A 17857-nucleotide genomic window follows, 5' to 3' on the forward strand; every position below is an offset into this window, starting at 1 on the left:
TACGCGCTGCTGAATGAAAGTTCTTGATGTTGATCGTTGGCAACAAGTTGCTTGCCGAATTAGGATGGGTTCTTTGGTACTTGCCACATTTTGGAATGGAGAATTCCAACAAGCCGGAAAAGACACGATTGGTTTTCGATGCAGCGGTTCGTGTTGGAGAAGTATCGCTGAATTCTGCCCCTTGTCGTCTCCAGTGACATGAAGGAGATGTTTCACTAGGTGCTGATCCGACCCGAAGATAGATGTGCGCAACGACTTTTGTGGAGAGATGGGGATGACCAACGGGTGTATGCGAGCGAAGCTATAAGTAAAGAAGATACATGGAACAGTTTGGAACCCCACGTCACTACTTTGGATCTGGGCTGGGAAAGACTATTGAGATGCACGTGTTTGTGGATGCGTGTCAGTCGGAATTCTAGGTGGACTCAGCAAAGACCAGCGAACTGGTGAGGATCTGCACCCGGCGACAAAGCGGATGCAGCAGATGAAGAGGAAATGCCAAGGTAGTGCTTGTTGTAGCAAGTGATACGTTTATATCCTTGCCTATGAGCCTTAAGAAATATGGCCTCATTGTAGCTGAGTGTGAGGCAGCTGAGAAAGCCTTTGCTGGAGTGGATGGTAAGATCAGACGAGCTAGCGTTCGGATCATGGGTGGAGATTAGACTCGATGGATAAAGTTGGCTGTTATGGATTTGAGTAAAGGTGTTTTTCACGGAGGTGGGGATGTCACGGGTCGATTGCGATACCGATAGTTCTAGTTAGTATTTTCTATTACAGTTTTGTATTGTGCCCTGAAGAAGTGATTGGGTACTATAGAAGGTGATCGAGGTGAAGTTGATCGTCGGATGTCATGGAGTTTGGGAAATTATACTGCGAATAAAATATACCTTACTTTGGCTAATCTTAAACAATATATATATATATATATATATTGTTGATCAGTACGATGAGTTGATAAAAATAAAGAATAAAAGACTTGGCTGGATGACTAAGATGACAAAGACCTGACTTGCAGGCTAATCAAAGTCTTTTAGGCTTTGACGGGCTTCAAAACATTTCCTTTTCGTTAGTCGTCCAACTCCTTGCTACGTATGGTCTTCATTCAAAGTGATTATTATTTTTTACAAATTTACTTACTTTTTTTTCAAAGAATGCTCTTTCTTTTATTTTCTTTTCACCCTCTTCCATCTCGTCCATATATTTTAATGGAAGTTTTTCATCAAAAGTAATACCATTGCATTAATGTAGTATGTTATCTAAACCCTCATAAAAAAATGAGACATCTAGCCGTTACCATATCTTTTGAATACTTATTCAAATAGAAATCTCCAATTTTGCATCAACAAATATTTTTTATGGACATTTTTTTTTAAATCAGGTATTGAAGAATATGATCGAAAAACTTATGTTAAATTTATAAAATGTTTGTAAATAAAATTACCTTTTACCTTTCAATCACGCGGTTGAAAGATTAAAGGTTACCTTTCAACCAAGCAATTGAAGTTTCCACCTTAATGGTACAATCAAATCAATAATGAACTATGCATAAAGTGACCATCTTAAACAAAAAAACCTCAATGGTCGACTTTCATACGCCTACCTGTATTTGTTTTAAATTTTAACATTGTTTTGAAGCAAATGAGTTTTGAAGAAGAACTCAATGGCCTCATTTACAGCAATTTCCGGCTTATTATTGGCCTATATTTCTAGCTTATTCGAAAATGGATACCTATTCAATTTCTTTTTTACGACCCATCAAAGTTTTCTATTTAAATGGTTATACCACTAATAAAGTCTATTTTTATACCCTTGCAGACGGTATTATAATTTTGGTCAAAAGTGTGCAACGCAATGAAGGAGACATCTCCGACCCTATAAAGTATAAATATTCTTGATCAGGATCACCTCCTGAGTTGATATGAGCATGTCCGTCTGTCCGTCTGTCTGTTTCTACGCAAACTAGTCTCTCAGTTTTAGAGCTATCGAGTTGAAACTTTGCACACATCCTTCTTTCCTTTGCAGGCAGTATATAAGTCGGAACGGCCGGGATCGGTTGACTATAGCTGCCATATAACTGATTGATCAGAAATGCCATATCTTTGGTTTTTTTTAAGTTAGAAGGTTGGGACTTTTCACATCTTATATCTTATGTACATAAGGATCGGCCGACTATATCCTATAGCTGTCATAGAACGATCGAAATTGGCATAACTTTGGTGTTTTTAAGTTAAAAAGATGGGATTTGATACAGATTCTATTTTGGGAAAAACAATCTGATTTGTCGAATTTCATAAGGATCGGCCAACTATATCCGCTATATATTTAATAATATAAGATGCGTGGCGCCACCTAGCGGACTGCGACTCAACTGCAAGGGTATATAAACTTCGGCTCCGCCCGAAGTTAGCTTTCCTTTCTTGTTTTGTAGTAATTTTTTTCACAGATTATCTTTACAATGACAGCAAAATTTCTACCTATTATTATGATCATGTGAGTATTTAAAGCGAGGAAATAATATTGCACGTTTTTTTGTATTATACATATCTGTCGCAAGTCCAGTAATTTCTTCCATTGTCCCTTAAGGGGGCAGGATGGTTTGAGACTTCAAAAAAATTTTTTTTTCAGAAATTTTTTATATAATAGAACATTATCTTAGGAATATCCTGTAAAAGTTTCATGTCGATCGGACTAAAACTTGCTGAGATACCGATTTTCTAGTTTTTTTCTCTCCATATACTTTCCATTGCTTTTAAAACTTTAGACGCGTTTTGCTCAAAACAACTTTTTCAAGTCGGTGCGTAACGTAACTCAAAAAGCAATGCTCGGATCTTAATAAAATTTTGTACACATCTTTAATACAATAAATACTTGCGGATGAACGAACGCTTTTTTTAAAAAAAATTTTTTTTTACTTTTTTTAGGGGCAAAAATGGGCGGATTTTTATATAAAAATGGCACTTTTGACTTTGAAACCGCGCCAAAAATCCAAAATTGCATATTTTTCAAAATGGTTTCGTTCATCCGCACAAGAAACAAATATTTTAAGTAAATCAATTCAATTTTTTGATTTTAGATAACACTGTAAGGCCAGACTTTACGCACCGCAAGAGACCAATTTTTTGAAGCGACTCCGGCCGACTGCCGTCACGGAATAAATAATAATTATTTCTTAATAAAAAATATTCTTAAATACTCTACAAATATAGCCATTTATCGTGTAAAAAAATTGGATCATTTCGTTCACTCAGAAATGAGAAAAAAAATCGCAAAAATGTGCTTTTTTTCAGCCCCTGAAACCATCCTGCCCCCTTAATATTTTTATAATTGATGCTGCAGCACAGCGAGTTCCGCTCACGTTTGTTACCATAACTAGACTACCGCCTTCTCTCATCGATCATTATGCTCAACCCTGCTCTCTCAGCATTCTCTCAAGTTGAGCCTCTGTCGTCATTTCTTTTCATCTCAAAACTTTCGGTAACTTGTTGACTAACTAGTAACAAGTCAAGAAAACAGCGGTTATATTAATTTTCATATTCAATTTCAACGATTAACATAAACCTTTCAGTCTTCTTTTTTTAAGATTATACAGAGCCATTCTCTAAACAATTCATCGTTTAAATAACTTAAATTCGTCATTTAATTTCATTCGTCATTGCCGCGCAAACACATGCAACAGGTCACCAAGACCTCCGCCATAACACTGCAGTGCACTGTTCGACCCTGCGAGACAGCTGCTATACTGCGCTCAACATTTCCCTCCTTGGAACACAGATGCACATTCACTTGTGTCATGTCTTCAGCATCTTCTTCTCATTTATTAAGTAAGCGTACAAAAAATCTGTTTCTTATGGGGGAAAGGTAGTGGGGAAGAAGGTCCAAGAGAACCGCCCGCGACATTACGGGTGAGCTCTGTGAGGCCTGTGAAATGGATCGCTTAAGAACTAAGTGGGTATACTATAGTTATTTCCGGGTGAGAAGGCTCCTGCTCCGTTGAGTTGATTACGGGATTGGTGTATGAGCGGGATTAGTGGCCGTACTTCTGGAAGTCCCATTCGCGATTGTCCAACGGACAGACCTGACGCGTCTTCAGCCAACGGGAGATGCAGTGGAAGTGGAAGGCATGGTTGCAGACGCCCCAGGCCACTGTGCACTCCTCGCTGGTGGCCGAGGCCTGGTTAGCCTGGCACTCGATGCACAAGTCCATGATGTGGTTGCGGCAAATGGCGCAATTATCCACCACGATGTCCCATGCCCATAGAGCTACGGCGTTCCACTTCTTCACTTCGAAGCGCTTCTTCTCGCCTTTGCTGCTGCTGGAGGGGACCTCGAACTCTTCCTCATCGACCTCCATGGTGTCTGCGTCGTTGTTCTTCGATCCGGCCAACGTTACCGATAGTTTAAGCTAAATTTTAGCTTATTTGCGAAAAAATATCAACCATTTTTCGGCAAAGTGCCAGTGTGTGTGTCATCTTCATACTCTTTCTTCTCTTGGGACACAGACGCACATTCACTTTTGCCGTCTTCGTGCTCTTTCTCCTCTTGGGAACCAAACGCACATTAACACGTGCCAACCGCAGGCTTTACCCCATCTTGGGGCTCATTAGTATTATTTTGGAATTTTCTGATTAACTGTCTATTTGGTAGCGCTCTCAGAGACTCGTGTGAGTATTTAAAAGTATATTAACTAATGATTTTAATTCATTTCGATCTCCATCTAATACTTTTACCACTTGAAATTGACCCTTGAACTTTGAATCAAGTTTTGTTTAATGACGCTCTTCAGTCTTCAATAAAACATGATAACCTACGTTATACGCAATAACTTTCACCTTATTTTTTCAAATCTTTCTTTATCGTATCGTGCATTATTCTCCATATTTTCTTTAGCTTTTATTCTAGCACTTTCTCTTTTCACTATATTATCTTCTTCATTTATTTTCAGCATATCAAAAGGCCTAGCCTCTTTCCCTATTAGCAACTCTAAAGCACTAGATTTTGTAAGTCTATTTGTAGAGCAATTTAAGGCTAACTGGATATCTTGCAATGCATCCTGCCAAGAACGTTCGCTAGTTTCTACAGCAGTTAGCATAGCTTTTAGCGTGCTCATTACACGTCCCACCTGACCATTGGCACGGTGCTACTCAATTTTATTCGATGAGCAAAGTTCCAAAGAAAGAAATGCCTGACTTCACAGCTTTAATGCAATTTTCTGAGTCTAGATTAAGAGTGTGATAAAAGTGAATGTTATGCAATTTTCAACTAATTTCTTGACATATTTAGACATATGTTCGAACCAGAATTGTTCATAAACCTTGTCTAGAGTTTTTTGCCATCCTAAATGCATCATAGTCTCGTGTTCATGGTTTATAGTCGTGCCATTACGTTGTATCTTGCGGTATAATAGCCCTGGATGAAGGTTGAAGCTACAGGAATTGGATTGCGTGATAAAAAGTCCACGTGTGCCATTTGGCAACCCTTTCGATACTCAATGCTGAAATCAAAAGCCTGTAAATACTCCCACCAACGGTGTACTCTTGGGGTCAATTCAGCTTTTTTCTGAGTCGCTCTGAGTGAATTGCAATCGGTGTACACAATAAATTTTCTACCAAGTAAATAATGTCTGAAGTGTTTCACTGCATTGTAAACAGCTAAGGTTTCTAGCTCATATGAGTGATATTTAGCTTTGGATACTGTCGTGCATTTGCTAAAATATACAATTACTCTTAGTTTACCATCTATTTTGTGTATTAGCATTGCGCCATACTCATCGGCACTGGCAACTGTATGCAATTCGATTTGGAGTTCTTTATTCCCGTATGAAGAAAAGCGCACTTTTTTATGTTAAATGTAAAACCTGCCTCAGACAAAACTGTCAACACTATACCTAACCTTTTATATGCTTCCTCCTTTGATTCTGCTACAATTAGCACGTAGACTATGTAGACCACTACGTAGGAATAGGCTAAGTCACCCAGCGCTCGCACTATTGAAAAATAGAAGAGGCATTTTTTAGCCCAAATGGCATCACCAGAAATTCATACTGACCCTCTGGGGTAACGAATGCTGTTCTTTCTATGAAGTCAGGATGGATCGGTATTTGATAAAATCCGCTGGCCATGTCTAAAGTAGAAAAATATTTTCCGACTCGCAAGCGATCTATCTGATCTGAAATCAATGGCAACGGGTATTTATCTGAGATTGTGTTTGAATTTAGCTCACGAAAATCAATACACAGTCTCTCGCTGCCATCTTTCTTTTTGACCAATAGCATTGGACTTGCAAATGGCGACGGGTCACATTGGATTTAAGGGGCAGGATGGTTGCAGAGGCTGAAAAAAGCAGAAATATATTTATTCAATTTTTTTACACTATAAATGTTTGGATAGTATCTAGGAATTTTTATTTTTAAGGGCAGTCGGCCGGAGTCGTTTCAAATAATTATTATCTTGCGGTGCGTAAAGTCTGGCCCTACAGTGTTATCGGAAATAAAAAAATTGAATTGATTTACTTAAAATATTAATTTCTTGTGCGGATGAACGAAACCATTTTGAAAAATATTCGATTTTAAATTTCTTTCGTTCATCCGCAAGTATTTATTGTATTAAAGATGTGTGAAAAATTTTATTTAGATCCGAGCATTAATTTTTGAGGCGTCTAAAGTTTTAAGGGGGCAGGATGGTTTGAGACTTAAAAAAAAATTTTTTTTCTGAAATTTTTTGTATAATAGAACATTATCTTAGGAATATCCTGTGAAAGTTTCATGTCGATCGCACTAAAACTTGCTGAGATACCGATTTTCTAGTTTCTTTCTCTCCATATACTTTCCATTGCTTTTCAAACTTTAGACGCGTTTTTCTCAAAACAACTTTTTCAAGTCGGTGCGTAACGTAACTCAAAAAGTAATGCTCGGATCTAAATAAAATTTTGCACACATCTTTAATACAATAAATACTTGCAATACAAATAAATATGTCCCAAGCGCTTCTCCTTGTATTCGCCGTTTCCACTGGTACTACCTTTGGGGCATAGTGTAGCTATATGTCCAGCCACACTTGTAGCATCTTATGTTTGAACGCTCCTTTACTCCAGAAACGCTGCTTCCACTGTAGATCTTTCCTTTGGTGGAGAATGAGCTCTCCATGCGAGCGCGGCATTGGGCGTATTTGTGGCCAATTTTTCCACAACTATGGCATTTACCACCATACCATGGCATTTTACCTGCGACTGCATTCGTGGTTTTTTCTTGTCCAAACTTTACGAAGATTCATCACTTTCGTTTTTACGCTTCTTGAAGGCGTAAACCTGCAGCTGCCGCTGTAGTTCATTACGTGTCGTCACGCTAGTCGTAAAAACCCAACTCAGCAAATTATTGTCAATTTGTGTCATGGTGCCTAACGCTATCAATACCGCAGTCTCTTCCAGCTCCGTAGATTTTCACTTGGATAGTAACAGCGTAAGAATGCGACTGCCATATTCAGCAAAGCTTTCTCCAGATCTGGGATGCCCGTTTAAAATATTAATCAGTACGGCAGCCGTTTTCTCAATGCCTACGAATTGCAGGATGAACAGTTCCTTGAATTGGGTCCAGGTGATGCCCTCAAACGCTTTGCTTGGTGCTATTACTAGGGCGCTGCTTTCAAGTACATTATTTGCGAAGATTAAATCGACCGTAGTGCACCATGCTGATGCATCTGTTCCAGCACCATCGGGATTAAATTTGGGCTGTGTCACATGCGTGGTCTTCCCATTTGACGCTGAGGCTCTTGGCGCCTGCATGGCCTTTATGATTTTCATGAGGTTTTTGTTTTGCTCTTCCAACGCTGCCGTATATTGAGCGGAACTGTGTTCTTGTGGCGAAGGAGATCCCACTTCTGATGTCGTAAGTCCAGTAATTTCTTCCATTGTCCCTTAATATTTTTATAATTGACGCGGCAGCACAGCGAGTTCCGCTCACGTTTGTTACCATAACTAGACTACCGCCTTTTCTCTCATCGATCATTATGCTCAACCCTGCTCTCTCAGCATTCTCTCAAGTTGAGCCTCTGTCGTCATTTCTTTTCATCTCAAAACTTTCGGTAACTCGTTAACGGACCGCACTCACCAGCAGAGACTACCACCGTTTCTGCTGCTATGCCTTTCACATGAATTCTATATTTCCCCGAACTTAAAACTACGCGACAACTCTGTTTGTCCTTGAATTTTACTGCTTCCCGACATATCTTTATTTTTGGGTTCCCTAAAATTCGTTAATACCTTGATCTTGTCTGGATTGGCCTCAATACCCTTGCCAGAGAGAATATGATCAAGAAATCGTCGATCAGGGCATTTGGACATGGTGCGAGCAACTTCTCAATAAATCTTTGGAAAATCTCCGGAGCTAAGTTCATTCTATAAATGTCGTTATTTCTGTGGTTATCGTTGCTCTGAGTACTCTCTACTCCCTTAGAGTAATTTTTGAACCCTTGCAGAGGGTATTTTAATTTTGGTGAAAAGTGTGCAACGCAATGAAGGAGACATCTCCGACCCTAAAACGTATATATATTCTTGATCAGGATCACCTCCTGAGTCGATATGAGCATGTTCGTCTGTTTGTCTGTCTGTTTCTACGCAAACTAGTCTCTCAGTTTTAGAACTATCGAGTTAAGACTTTGGACCCATCCTTCTTTTGTTTGCAGGCTTATGTACTATAAGTCTTATGTACTATAAGTCTAAACTTATGTACTATAAGTCGGAACGGCCGGGATCGGTCGACTATATCCTATAGCTGCCAAAAACTGATTGATCGGAAATGCCATAAACTGGTGTTTGGGAGGATTTGGGAGTTAGAGGGTTGGGACTTTTCACACATGTTATATTTGGTCAAAATATCTTATCTTGTATTTTATCTTAAGGATCGGACGACTATATCCTATAGCTGTCATATAACTGAACGATCGGAATTCACATAACATTGTTGTTTTTTATGTTAGAAAGATGGGACTTAGTACAGATTCTATTTTGCACAAAATTATCTGTTCTGCCGAACTTCATAAGGATCGGCCGACTATATCATATAGCTGCCATAACTGAACGATCGGAATTGGCATAACTTTTGTGTTTTTCTAAGCTAGAATGATGGGACTTTCTACGGATTCCATTTCGGGCAATCGAATCAGATCTGCCAAATTTCAAAAGGATCTGCCAACTGTACCCTATAGCCGCCATATAAATGAACGATCAGAAATGGAACAACCTTAACTGCAAGGGTATATCAACTTCGGTTCCGCCCGAAGTTAGCTTTCTTTTCTTGTTTACCTTAACAAAGTAGGTTTAACACATCTCTTGCGATGCCGTTTGCATCAAAGATTTTTTTCAATTTATATCTCTCTCCCCTTCTTTTAAAACTATTCATTTTCTCTTTTTTCCTTCTTTTACTTGTATTTTGGAGTTGATAATGACCGGCCGCTGCTAATATTGAGCGGAATTAAGCTACCAAAAAGCTAGTAACGGTACACTTTTTTTCTTTTGGTGGTAAACTTTACGTCTTTAGATCTGCAGAAATTTAGATTTCTGTCTATGATCTTTATCTTGATCCACCATGTGGGAATGATGTGGGTGAGATCTCCAACATTCATAAGATACCAATGATATTTCTATCCGGCCTGTTGTCTCCTTCCTTGTTGCGCGCCCTTGTAGTACTAGGCGATTTTCTGGTTGGTTAGTGCGCATACAGGACTCCTGGCCTTTCTTGGCCTTTCTTGGCCTTGCTTCTTGCTCCCTCTTCGAGATGCCAGTTACCCATGACGGGTGATATGTCTATTCCCTACATCCTTTAAAATTGGAGGTGACTTCTACTGAATTCCCTTGTTTAGGGAATTACGGCGTTAGCTTCCAGTGTCCAAGCCGCCGTATTACAGACGAATTGTTCTGCCTTGATATCAGGAGCTGAATCCGGTCGCACTGGCCTCATCACAATCTATCCAATCGCGGTATTTTTAAGTAGTGGCTGTCCTACTCCCAAATATGCCTGTTGTGGCCTTATAAGCCGGGAGATGATTTCGGCGCCCAACAACAGGTCAATATTTTGGGGCTGCGTAAATTCAGGATCGGCTAAGTGCAACTGAGGTGAGATATATCTTGGCTCTGGAATAGGATGGGATGGTTGATTGGTCACTATTTCCGGTAGTACAACGACGTTGATTTGATTTTCGAAATCAGTGGTTAATGATGATAGGGTCACCACAGCCCTTTTTCGTGATCTTTTAGTTGCTCCTCCCAGTGCAGCGATGTTCGGAGTTGATGGCTCCAATTGTAGTCCAAGTGTGTCAGCCATCCTTCTGGTGATTATGTTAATCTGTGATCCATAATCTAGGAGTGTGCGGCATTGCTGAGGGGGTCCGGCTGGTCCATGTATTGCCACTTGGGCGGCTGGTAACAGAACGGTGGACTTATATGTAAGCAGGGCTCAATTCTGCATTGTTACTTGACTGGTTGCCTGACGCTCAAGGTCTTCTAACATCTGCTTCAGAGATTGTCGATTGGTTGGATCGGTGACGGCTAGTTCTAGAGATGACAGCGTGTGTGGAGCCAATCTTTCCTCAATGATGTGTTTCAAGATTGGCTCCCAGTTGTCTGTTGACACTCTGAGTGCGTTGAGAGTGGCGACCGTTCGGAGCACGGTATCATGTAAGCTGATCCATTTGTTCTGGGGTGTCCGAAAAGCTCTTGGATCGCGGATTTAACCAACAGCCGTTCATTTTGGTATCGATTCTTTAGTCGTTGCCAGGCATCCTGGTAACTGGTCGATCCGCCAATTGACGTTGAGATTATGGAATTTTACTGCATCGCTGTAGTCTTAATTGTGGATGCATTCGGTAGTCTCCGTCAAACTTTGGAATTTCAACTGGTGGTATTAAAAACGAAGGTGCGATCGCGGGTTTTTGTGTTGATGCTGAAGTCGATTGCGATTCTTCGCTCAGAAACCAAAAGTATTCTACTTGTATAACCTGAAATCTGTCATCAGTGTGTCCATCATTTTTTATGGCTAGGTTCCAGGTCGATGAGATCATGGTATCCAGTGACGATTTCCTTTCATAGCTCTTTTATGTGTTGTGTGACGTTTGTGGACACTTCATGTCCTTCGGTGCGATTGCACAGAAAGTCTTTCATATCGTCTAATCGTTTTCGTTTTAATGATGTTAATCGAAGGTCTTCTCCTTTGTTTCCTCGTGATAATTGTGCCTTTGGCTCGAGATTTTCGCCTGTTTTCCGGGGCCTTTGTGACGGGCTTGACACTGATGGGATTCCATCCGAAAATATTGCTTCATATTTTTTCATAAGCTCTTCTTCGCTTTGGCCTTTGTGAAATACTTGTTCTTAGCACTTAGTGCTTGCTTATGGAGCTTGGTATCATTTTTTTGTAAACTGGGTCCATGAGTGAGTGAAATGTCTGAGTCTCTCCTCGAAGTATCCTTCCTCGAGCTTACGCTCTGCGGTCCTTAGTGAAGTTTCTTATTAGCCCTTAGATGGCTTTGTTGCTTTCAATTTGCTCATCTATGCGATGTTTTTTTTTTTCGATGAGTTAAATTGCTTTGCGGCTTGTGTTTAGGCTATGATCCTATAGAAAAGGATCACGTCGGGGTCACCAAATGGCCACTACGTCGAAATTGAACTCTCGGGCATAAAGGTAGGTCCCGGAGTCGTAGTCAAAGAACGTATAAAAGTTCTGACTAACCTGGCCTGGATTCTGCAAGGGACTGGTCGGGTTCACCAGGCGCTTGCTGTGATCAGGCTTTTAATGATGTGAGATACTTGAAGTCCTGTGTTGGTTCTCCTTGGTATCGGCCGCTCGTACTTGTGGTCCGTTTCACGGGAGCAGCACTCGAAGAAGGTTGGATAACCGGGTTTCTACTTGTGGTCCGTTTCATGGGAGCAACACTTGAAGTAGATTGGGGAATGCGGGTCCTAATTGTGGTCCGTTTCACGGGAGCAACACTCGAAGTAGGTTGGGTAACGCGGGATCTACTTGTGGTCCGTTTCACGGGAGCAACTCTCGAAGTAGATTAGATAATTAAGCTCTACTTGTAGTCCGTTTTACACAGGATCACTCGAAGTAGGTTGGTTTTAAGTGCCGTACCTTGACACTGAGTAACGAACCGATCTACTCTATATTCGCAACTATCTTTATTTCAGAAGAACAATTCTTATATAAGATGCTACATTATTTATAACATAAATTATGCATAAGTCTAGGGAAGGTCGATGTTATGGACGTGTTAATGCCAGAGGTGGGTGCTCTGAGTCATGCATTGCTTGTACATGCATTTTGGCTTAGCTATCTAGCTTTGTTTGCTTCGGTCAGTCGGCCATTCTTCCCGCTGATACTGCTGATTTCCGCTTCTGCCGCCGTCTACTAATGCTGGGTTATTAGGTTGGATATTTTTTCATGCTTATTGTTAATTATTACTAGGTATGCCAATTGGTTAGTGGGTCTGATCATTGCTTATTGCGACATGCTGATGAATATTGATTAGATCAGATTACTAAGTGTGAATATAGGGTAGTAGGGTAGTTCATTGTAGATTTTCTCGGTTATTTGGGTGTCAGGCAAGCGATGCAAGACATCTTCACATGTCGTATGTCGTCTTTGTATTTCTTCCATAACTGATTTGGTTGCAAAGTAAAACATGTGGTGATGATAATTGTAAACAGCGTTCGTATTTGGTAAAATAAATCCCAATGAGATTCGTTCACCAGCAATCCAAACAGTTGACATGCTTCTCGATATGTTTGGCATTGGTGGCCATTCGTTTTTTAAATGCGCAAATGATTTTGGTCCACCGTGTGATGGTGTAGTGTGTGTATATGTAGTTTTTATGTGTAGCAATTCATATTGTTGGTGTGAGTGATTGGTTATTTGTTTTGTATCTTTTACTCTCCAAGTCGGCATGAACAAAGGTTACAGTGGTTGTGGTGGTGTAAGTAATGGATCCAGTTTGACTTTTCCGCTTGCGAAGCACAATCGAGCCGTTTTTTTTTTAACTTTAACGCATAACAATATCGGCATATAGTCGTCATTGGTCCAATATCTATATTTTCATCATCTCTGCAGTTCCCAGTGGGATCATATTGGAATTGCGAATGTATGATGCCAATGATCTTCGTGTCCTAACGCGTTGTCTCAATTGGGCATTTTCTCTTATTATATTTTGTCTTTCTTTGCTTATGTTCTGTGAATACAGTTCTTGCTGGCTTACATGTCTTGTGCGGCGGCCGATGTTCACACGTCGTCCTCTAAGCATTTTGGACTATGGATAGAGTGGTGAACAGTTCAACTTACCACCTTAAAGACAAATCCTGCGGTTGAAATTGAATAATAATTTCCACAATAAACGTTATTGATTTTATGGTTTTTTCACAATTTCACAGTGAACACAATATCGGTTGTCACATAAAATTAACGGAGCTGAGAACAATGAGTAGCTGTCAAACAATGTATCACGTACCGGCGCCTACTATTATTATAGATATTATTGGTTTATAGTACTGAAATGGCGCTGTATGTAAAAAAAGATTTTCCCGCTTTTCTGTTGAAATTTTTCCTGAATTATCATTGCTATAAACTTTGCGGAACCCGAGACTGTTCCAACGAATGAAAACCCGTGAAAATCGGTTCGTGCGTTCTGACACACGTACGTCGTATAGCGTCAGGAAAGAAACCTCAACTTATTTTTATATAGTAGCGAAGATAACAAGTCACATCTTGAAAAGTTCGAAATTTGACCCTATTCCTATTGACCGTTGTTATGGCAGCTTAATGTTATAGTTGTCAAATCTAAAAAAAACTTTTCTGTGCAAAATCTCAAATCCCTGTAGCTTTAATAGTCTCCGGAAAACATGAACAGAAACAGACTGAAAGCTTTTCCGTTTGCATTATTTTTACCTGATCGTCGTCCTGAAGAATTGATAATCTTCCGAAACATGAGGGTCGGAAATGATTTCTTTCATGCATTACTAACATCTGGATATATTAATTTTATCCCTATATTAATTTTATCTGGGTACCCTATATTAATTTTTTCTGGGTATAACGAACGGTTTCTTGGCTAATTCGATTTTGATTATCACCTGTATTTTCAAAAACCATATAAAGCTTGCCATTTTTCTTTGTTTGATGTGACTGGCTTGCCACTCATAGTACTTCATTATTTTAGACATCGGTAATATTAAAAGGAGAATCGAGTAAAGCGATTAAAGACATTGTTTTAATGATCTACTTTAATTATATTTATGTAACCAGCGATTTAACAAATTTAAAAATACATCTACAGCTTACTGATTTATATTATTTGTTGTTTTTAGGTGATTATTTACGTGTAAAATATGAAGAAGCTACTAAAGTCAAATTGAATAAACGTGGACGTCTTCAGGTTAAAGATTCGAGGTATAGAATACCAACAGCTCATGATCTTATATATTTAGATGAAAGTCCAGACTGGTGTCGTACTAGTTATCTGTTACAATGGCCAGGTAATTGATTCAATTAATAAGCCGTCAATATTTAAATTTATTTTATGTTTTTTAAAGGTACACATGGCAGAGTTTGTCGAAAGAACTCATCGGGATTAGAAAGCTGCGCTATTCTTTGCTGTGGTCGAGGCTATAACACAAAAAATATTATAGTTAATGAGCGCTGTAATTGCAAATTCCATTGGTGTTGCCATGTTAAATGTGAAGTTTGTACAAAGGTACTCGAAGAGCACACATGTAAATAAAATAATCTTAGCTATTAAGAGTAGTTCATATAAGAACAAACTATAAATTTAAATCGTAGAATAATTTTTTAAATTATTTTTTATTTATTTTTATTGAATTAAATGGACTGTAGATCAAAATAATAAAAAAGAATAACTAGCTTCACCTAAAATTTATTTTGAGAATCTTCGCCATCCTAATGAAAATTAGATAGTAGGCTTAAGTTATCCAATGTAACTACTGTTCAATAGCATTAATTTTATAATAATACGTATATGAATACGAATGAAAATTGATTTTAAAATATAAGTATAGTTAAATTTAAACTAAATAATAAGAGTATTAGTTTAGAGTATAGTATATACATAGTTATTAGTATATACATAGGTGGTAGCAATCGGCGCATATTTTTCATAACAAAACTTTGTAAGACTTTTTCCATTCAATCAGAATATTTTTATCTGTCATATGAGTAAATATAATCATAATTGTTTCATAAATGCGATAAGCTGTTTGACGGTTTATGTGAAGCAAGGGAGTTTAAAAATTATAATTTTAAGTTCCAGCTTTCAAAATCTTTTTATAAATTTTATGAATAATAAATCTAATTTTAGTCAAGAAACGCGTCAAAATTGATTTATTTAAAAACTCCAACGCGGTGCAATTCGTAAAAAAGATACAGTTAATTTTTCAGCTTTTTATTACGTCTCCGAAGGCCAAAAATATGAAAATGGTGGTAAAGATTCCGCGACACCCGTACTTCAATGTCCAGAGCGACAGCATGCAGTAACACATCCGGTTTGTGAAGTACCAGAGCATTCCATGCTCGAATCTTAGGGGCTCATCGGCCCATTCTTGTCCCTTCCCAGTGGAGCGCTGCGAGATATCCGTAACCCCAGCCGATTCCATAATAAACTCAGATTTTGACGAGGGCAACTCCAGCGCATAGGCGTGAGAATAAAGAGACATGACATTGCCCAGCGTACTGAAGACTGGCACCACCAACCACTTCATCTGCCCAAAACCCTAACATAGTCATTCTTTCCCCAAGTAACGGTTAGATCATCTTTTAACAACATCGGTTGATCGATTCAAAAATGAGAAATTTGTGCCAGCATCGAGTCAGCACGTACTTTTTAGCATATGAAAGTAACTTTATAATTTTAGTTTTTTGTTATTTGTTAGCATCAATGATTTTGATCTTTTTCAAAGTTATCAGATGTTCAAAAGCAACTTAAATGAGAAAAACCAACAATATCGGAATTAGAAGAACGCATAAACGTTTAGTGAAATGTTTTTTTCGATTTCTGAGTTTATTAGTTTTGATTATAATCACTGTGGACGGAAGTCCACGAGGTGACGACTTGCATGCCTTGGCGTGCGCGAGGAAACTCTATATATATCCGAAGAATTAATAATTTTCTGTAGGCAACCGATCTAAATGAATTATATACCAATCGAAAGGTATTGTTTCAATTAGATAATTTTTGTCGAAACATATTCCAAAAGTTATTTGGTTTGGGAGAAATTAGGGTGAAAGTAAAAAAATTTTTAATCACTAAAGTGGGGCTGGTGAACACATTTTAGTCCCCAGATAGAATATAAATAGATAGATAGATAGATAGACTTAAAATTCTATTTTTTCTTCTTCTTCAAAATGAAGCCAGTTTGCGTCGGTTTGTCTGTTTGCATTATTTTTTTCTTAACAATCCTGAAAAAAATTGGAAAATGTTTGTTACTATCATATGAGCAACTATTGTTCTACAACTTTTTGAAATACCTTAAGCTTACGTCAAAAAATTTAAAAAACTTTGTTAATTAAAAAATTCATAACTTTATAATTAAGAAAGATATTAAAACGAGTTTTACACTGTTGAAAGGTTTTTTTAAATATCTATTTAACTTTTTTTGAGACCAAACGTCTATACTATATATACACAAAAAAAAATACACTAAAAAAAAAACATTTTTTTTAAGAAAAAAAATTATTTTTCAAAATTTGTTCATTTGATCCTTTTTATATTGCACGTGGAGATAGCTTGAGATGACGCAACTTTTGATATATCGCTCATATCTGGCAAAATTCGTTAACTCAATATATAGTCCTGTAAGTGCAGCTACCCATTTTGTGCAGCCTTCTGTGAAGCTTGCATTTACTTATACATGTGTGTATTTGATTGGCAACTTTGCTTTTTGGAGTCTGCATATATTCGGTCAATACCCTATACCCATAGCTTTTAGTTTATTTATTTAAAAATAAAATCCAAATAAAAAAGGGCTTAAAAAGTACAACGTAAACATCGACTCAAGTAGGACTCGAACCCAGGCCCTCCGTGTTAGGAACCACGACGCTCTCTTTCAGTGTCTCATGTCTTAATGAGTAGACTCACAACATTGGTCCTTCAACCGACCCGGTCCGACATTTCTTTCAGAAGTTATTCAAGAAATTCGATTTTTGCAGTTTTTTCAAAATGAAGCCAGTACACACTGTCTGTTTGTCTGTATTTTTTTCTTGGCCAATCTGAATAAAATTGGAGATTTTTGTTATTGTCATGTAAGCAATTACACAGGCCGGCAATTTCCAACTTTTTTTTCGTCCACGCATAATTTTTCCTACTCATCCAAAGTTGAAATCTCAGATTTTCTACATTAATTTTTGGTCTTCTATGATTTTTCCCCAAACCTTTTTCTATGGAAGATTTTTATTTTCTTATTGAAATCAGTAGATCATACCATGTTTTAATTTTGGATTTAAGGAAAAACTCGAAATAATTTTATTGAATTTATTATAGGTGGTTAAACAATATTTTCGTCAATTAAATTGGAGTTTTTAATCTCATATTTTCAAAAAGATTATTTTGCCCAAAATAAAATCTGTACCAAGTCCCATCTTTCTAACTTAAAAAACACCAAAGTTATGCCAATTCCGATCGTTCTATGACAGCTATAGGATATAGTTGGCCCATCCTTATGAAATTTTGTACATAAGATATTTTCAAATATTTCAAAAATAAAATCCAAATAAAAAAGGGCTTAAAAAGTAAAACATAAACATTGACTCAACTAGGACTCGAACCCAGGCCCTCCGTGTTAAGAACCACGACGCTCTCCACTCGGCCAACCT

General features: G+C 38.2%; 2 protein-coding genes across 3 annotated transcripts in view; one reads left to right on the forward strand and one right to left on the reverse strand.

Moving 5' to 3' along the window:
- LOC6496791 (protein Wnt-5) overlaps nt 1–15355 on the forward strand; it is a 164773-nt gene extending 149418 nt beyond the window's left edge. Inside the window, exons 9-10 of one of the 2 annotated variants that reach the window (XM_044715468.1) lie at nt 2463–2490; nt 14341–14470. In XM_044715468.1, coding sequence (XP_044571403.1) covers nt 2463–2490; nt 14341–14344 — 32 coding nt within the window. In that variant the 3' untranslated portion in view covers nt 14345–14470. Of the gene's footprint in view, nt 1–2462; nt 2491–14340; nt 14509–14565 lie in introns of those variants that run through there. The other variant, XM_001965735.4, reaches the window with a different exon arrangement.
- On the reverse strand, nt 3792–4450 carry LOC6496786 (RING-box protein 1A). The gene has a single exon (XM_001965734.4). The coding sequence runs from the start codon at nt 4349–4351 to the stop codon at nt 4025–4027; it is 327 nt and encodes a 108-aa protein (XP_001965770.1). The 5' UTR covers nt 4352–4450; the 3' UTR covers nt 3792–4024.
- Nucleotides 15356–17857: the final 2502 nt, after the last annotated feature.

The sequence above is a fragment of the Drosophila ananassae genome, chromosome 3L, assembly GCF_017639315.1.
Source record: "Drosophila ananassae strain 14024-0371.13 chromosome 3L, ASM1763931v2, whole genome shotgun sequence".
NCBI lineage: Eukaryota > Metazoa > Arthropoda > Insecta > Diptera > Drosophilidae > Drosophila > Drosophila ananassae.

Coding starts and splice junctions, on each gene's coding strand:
- LOC6496786 (XM_001965734.4), bottom strand. CDS start 4,351: ATGGAGGTCGATGAGGAAGAGTTCGAGGTCCCCTCCAGCAGCAGCAAA.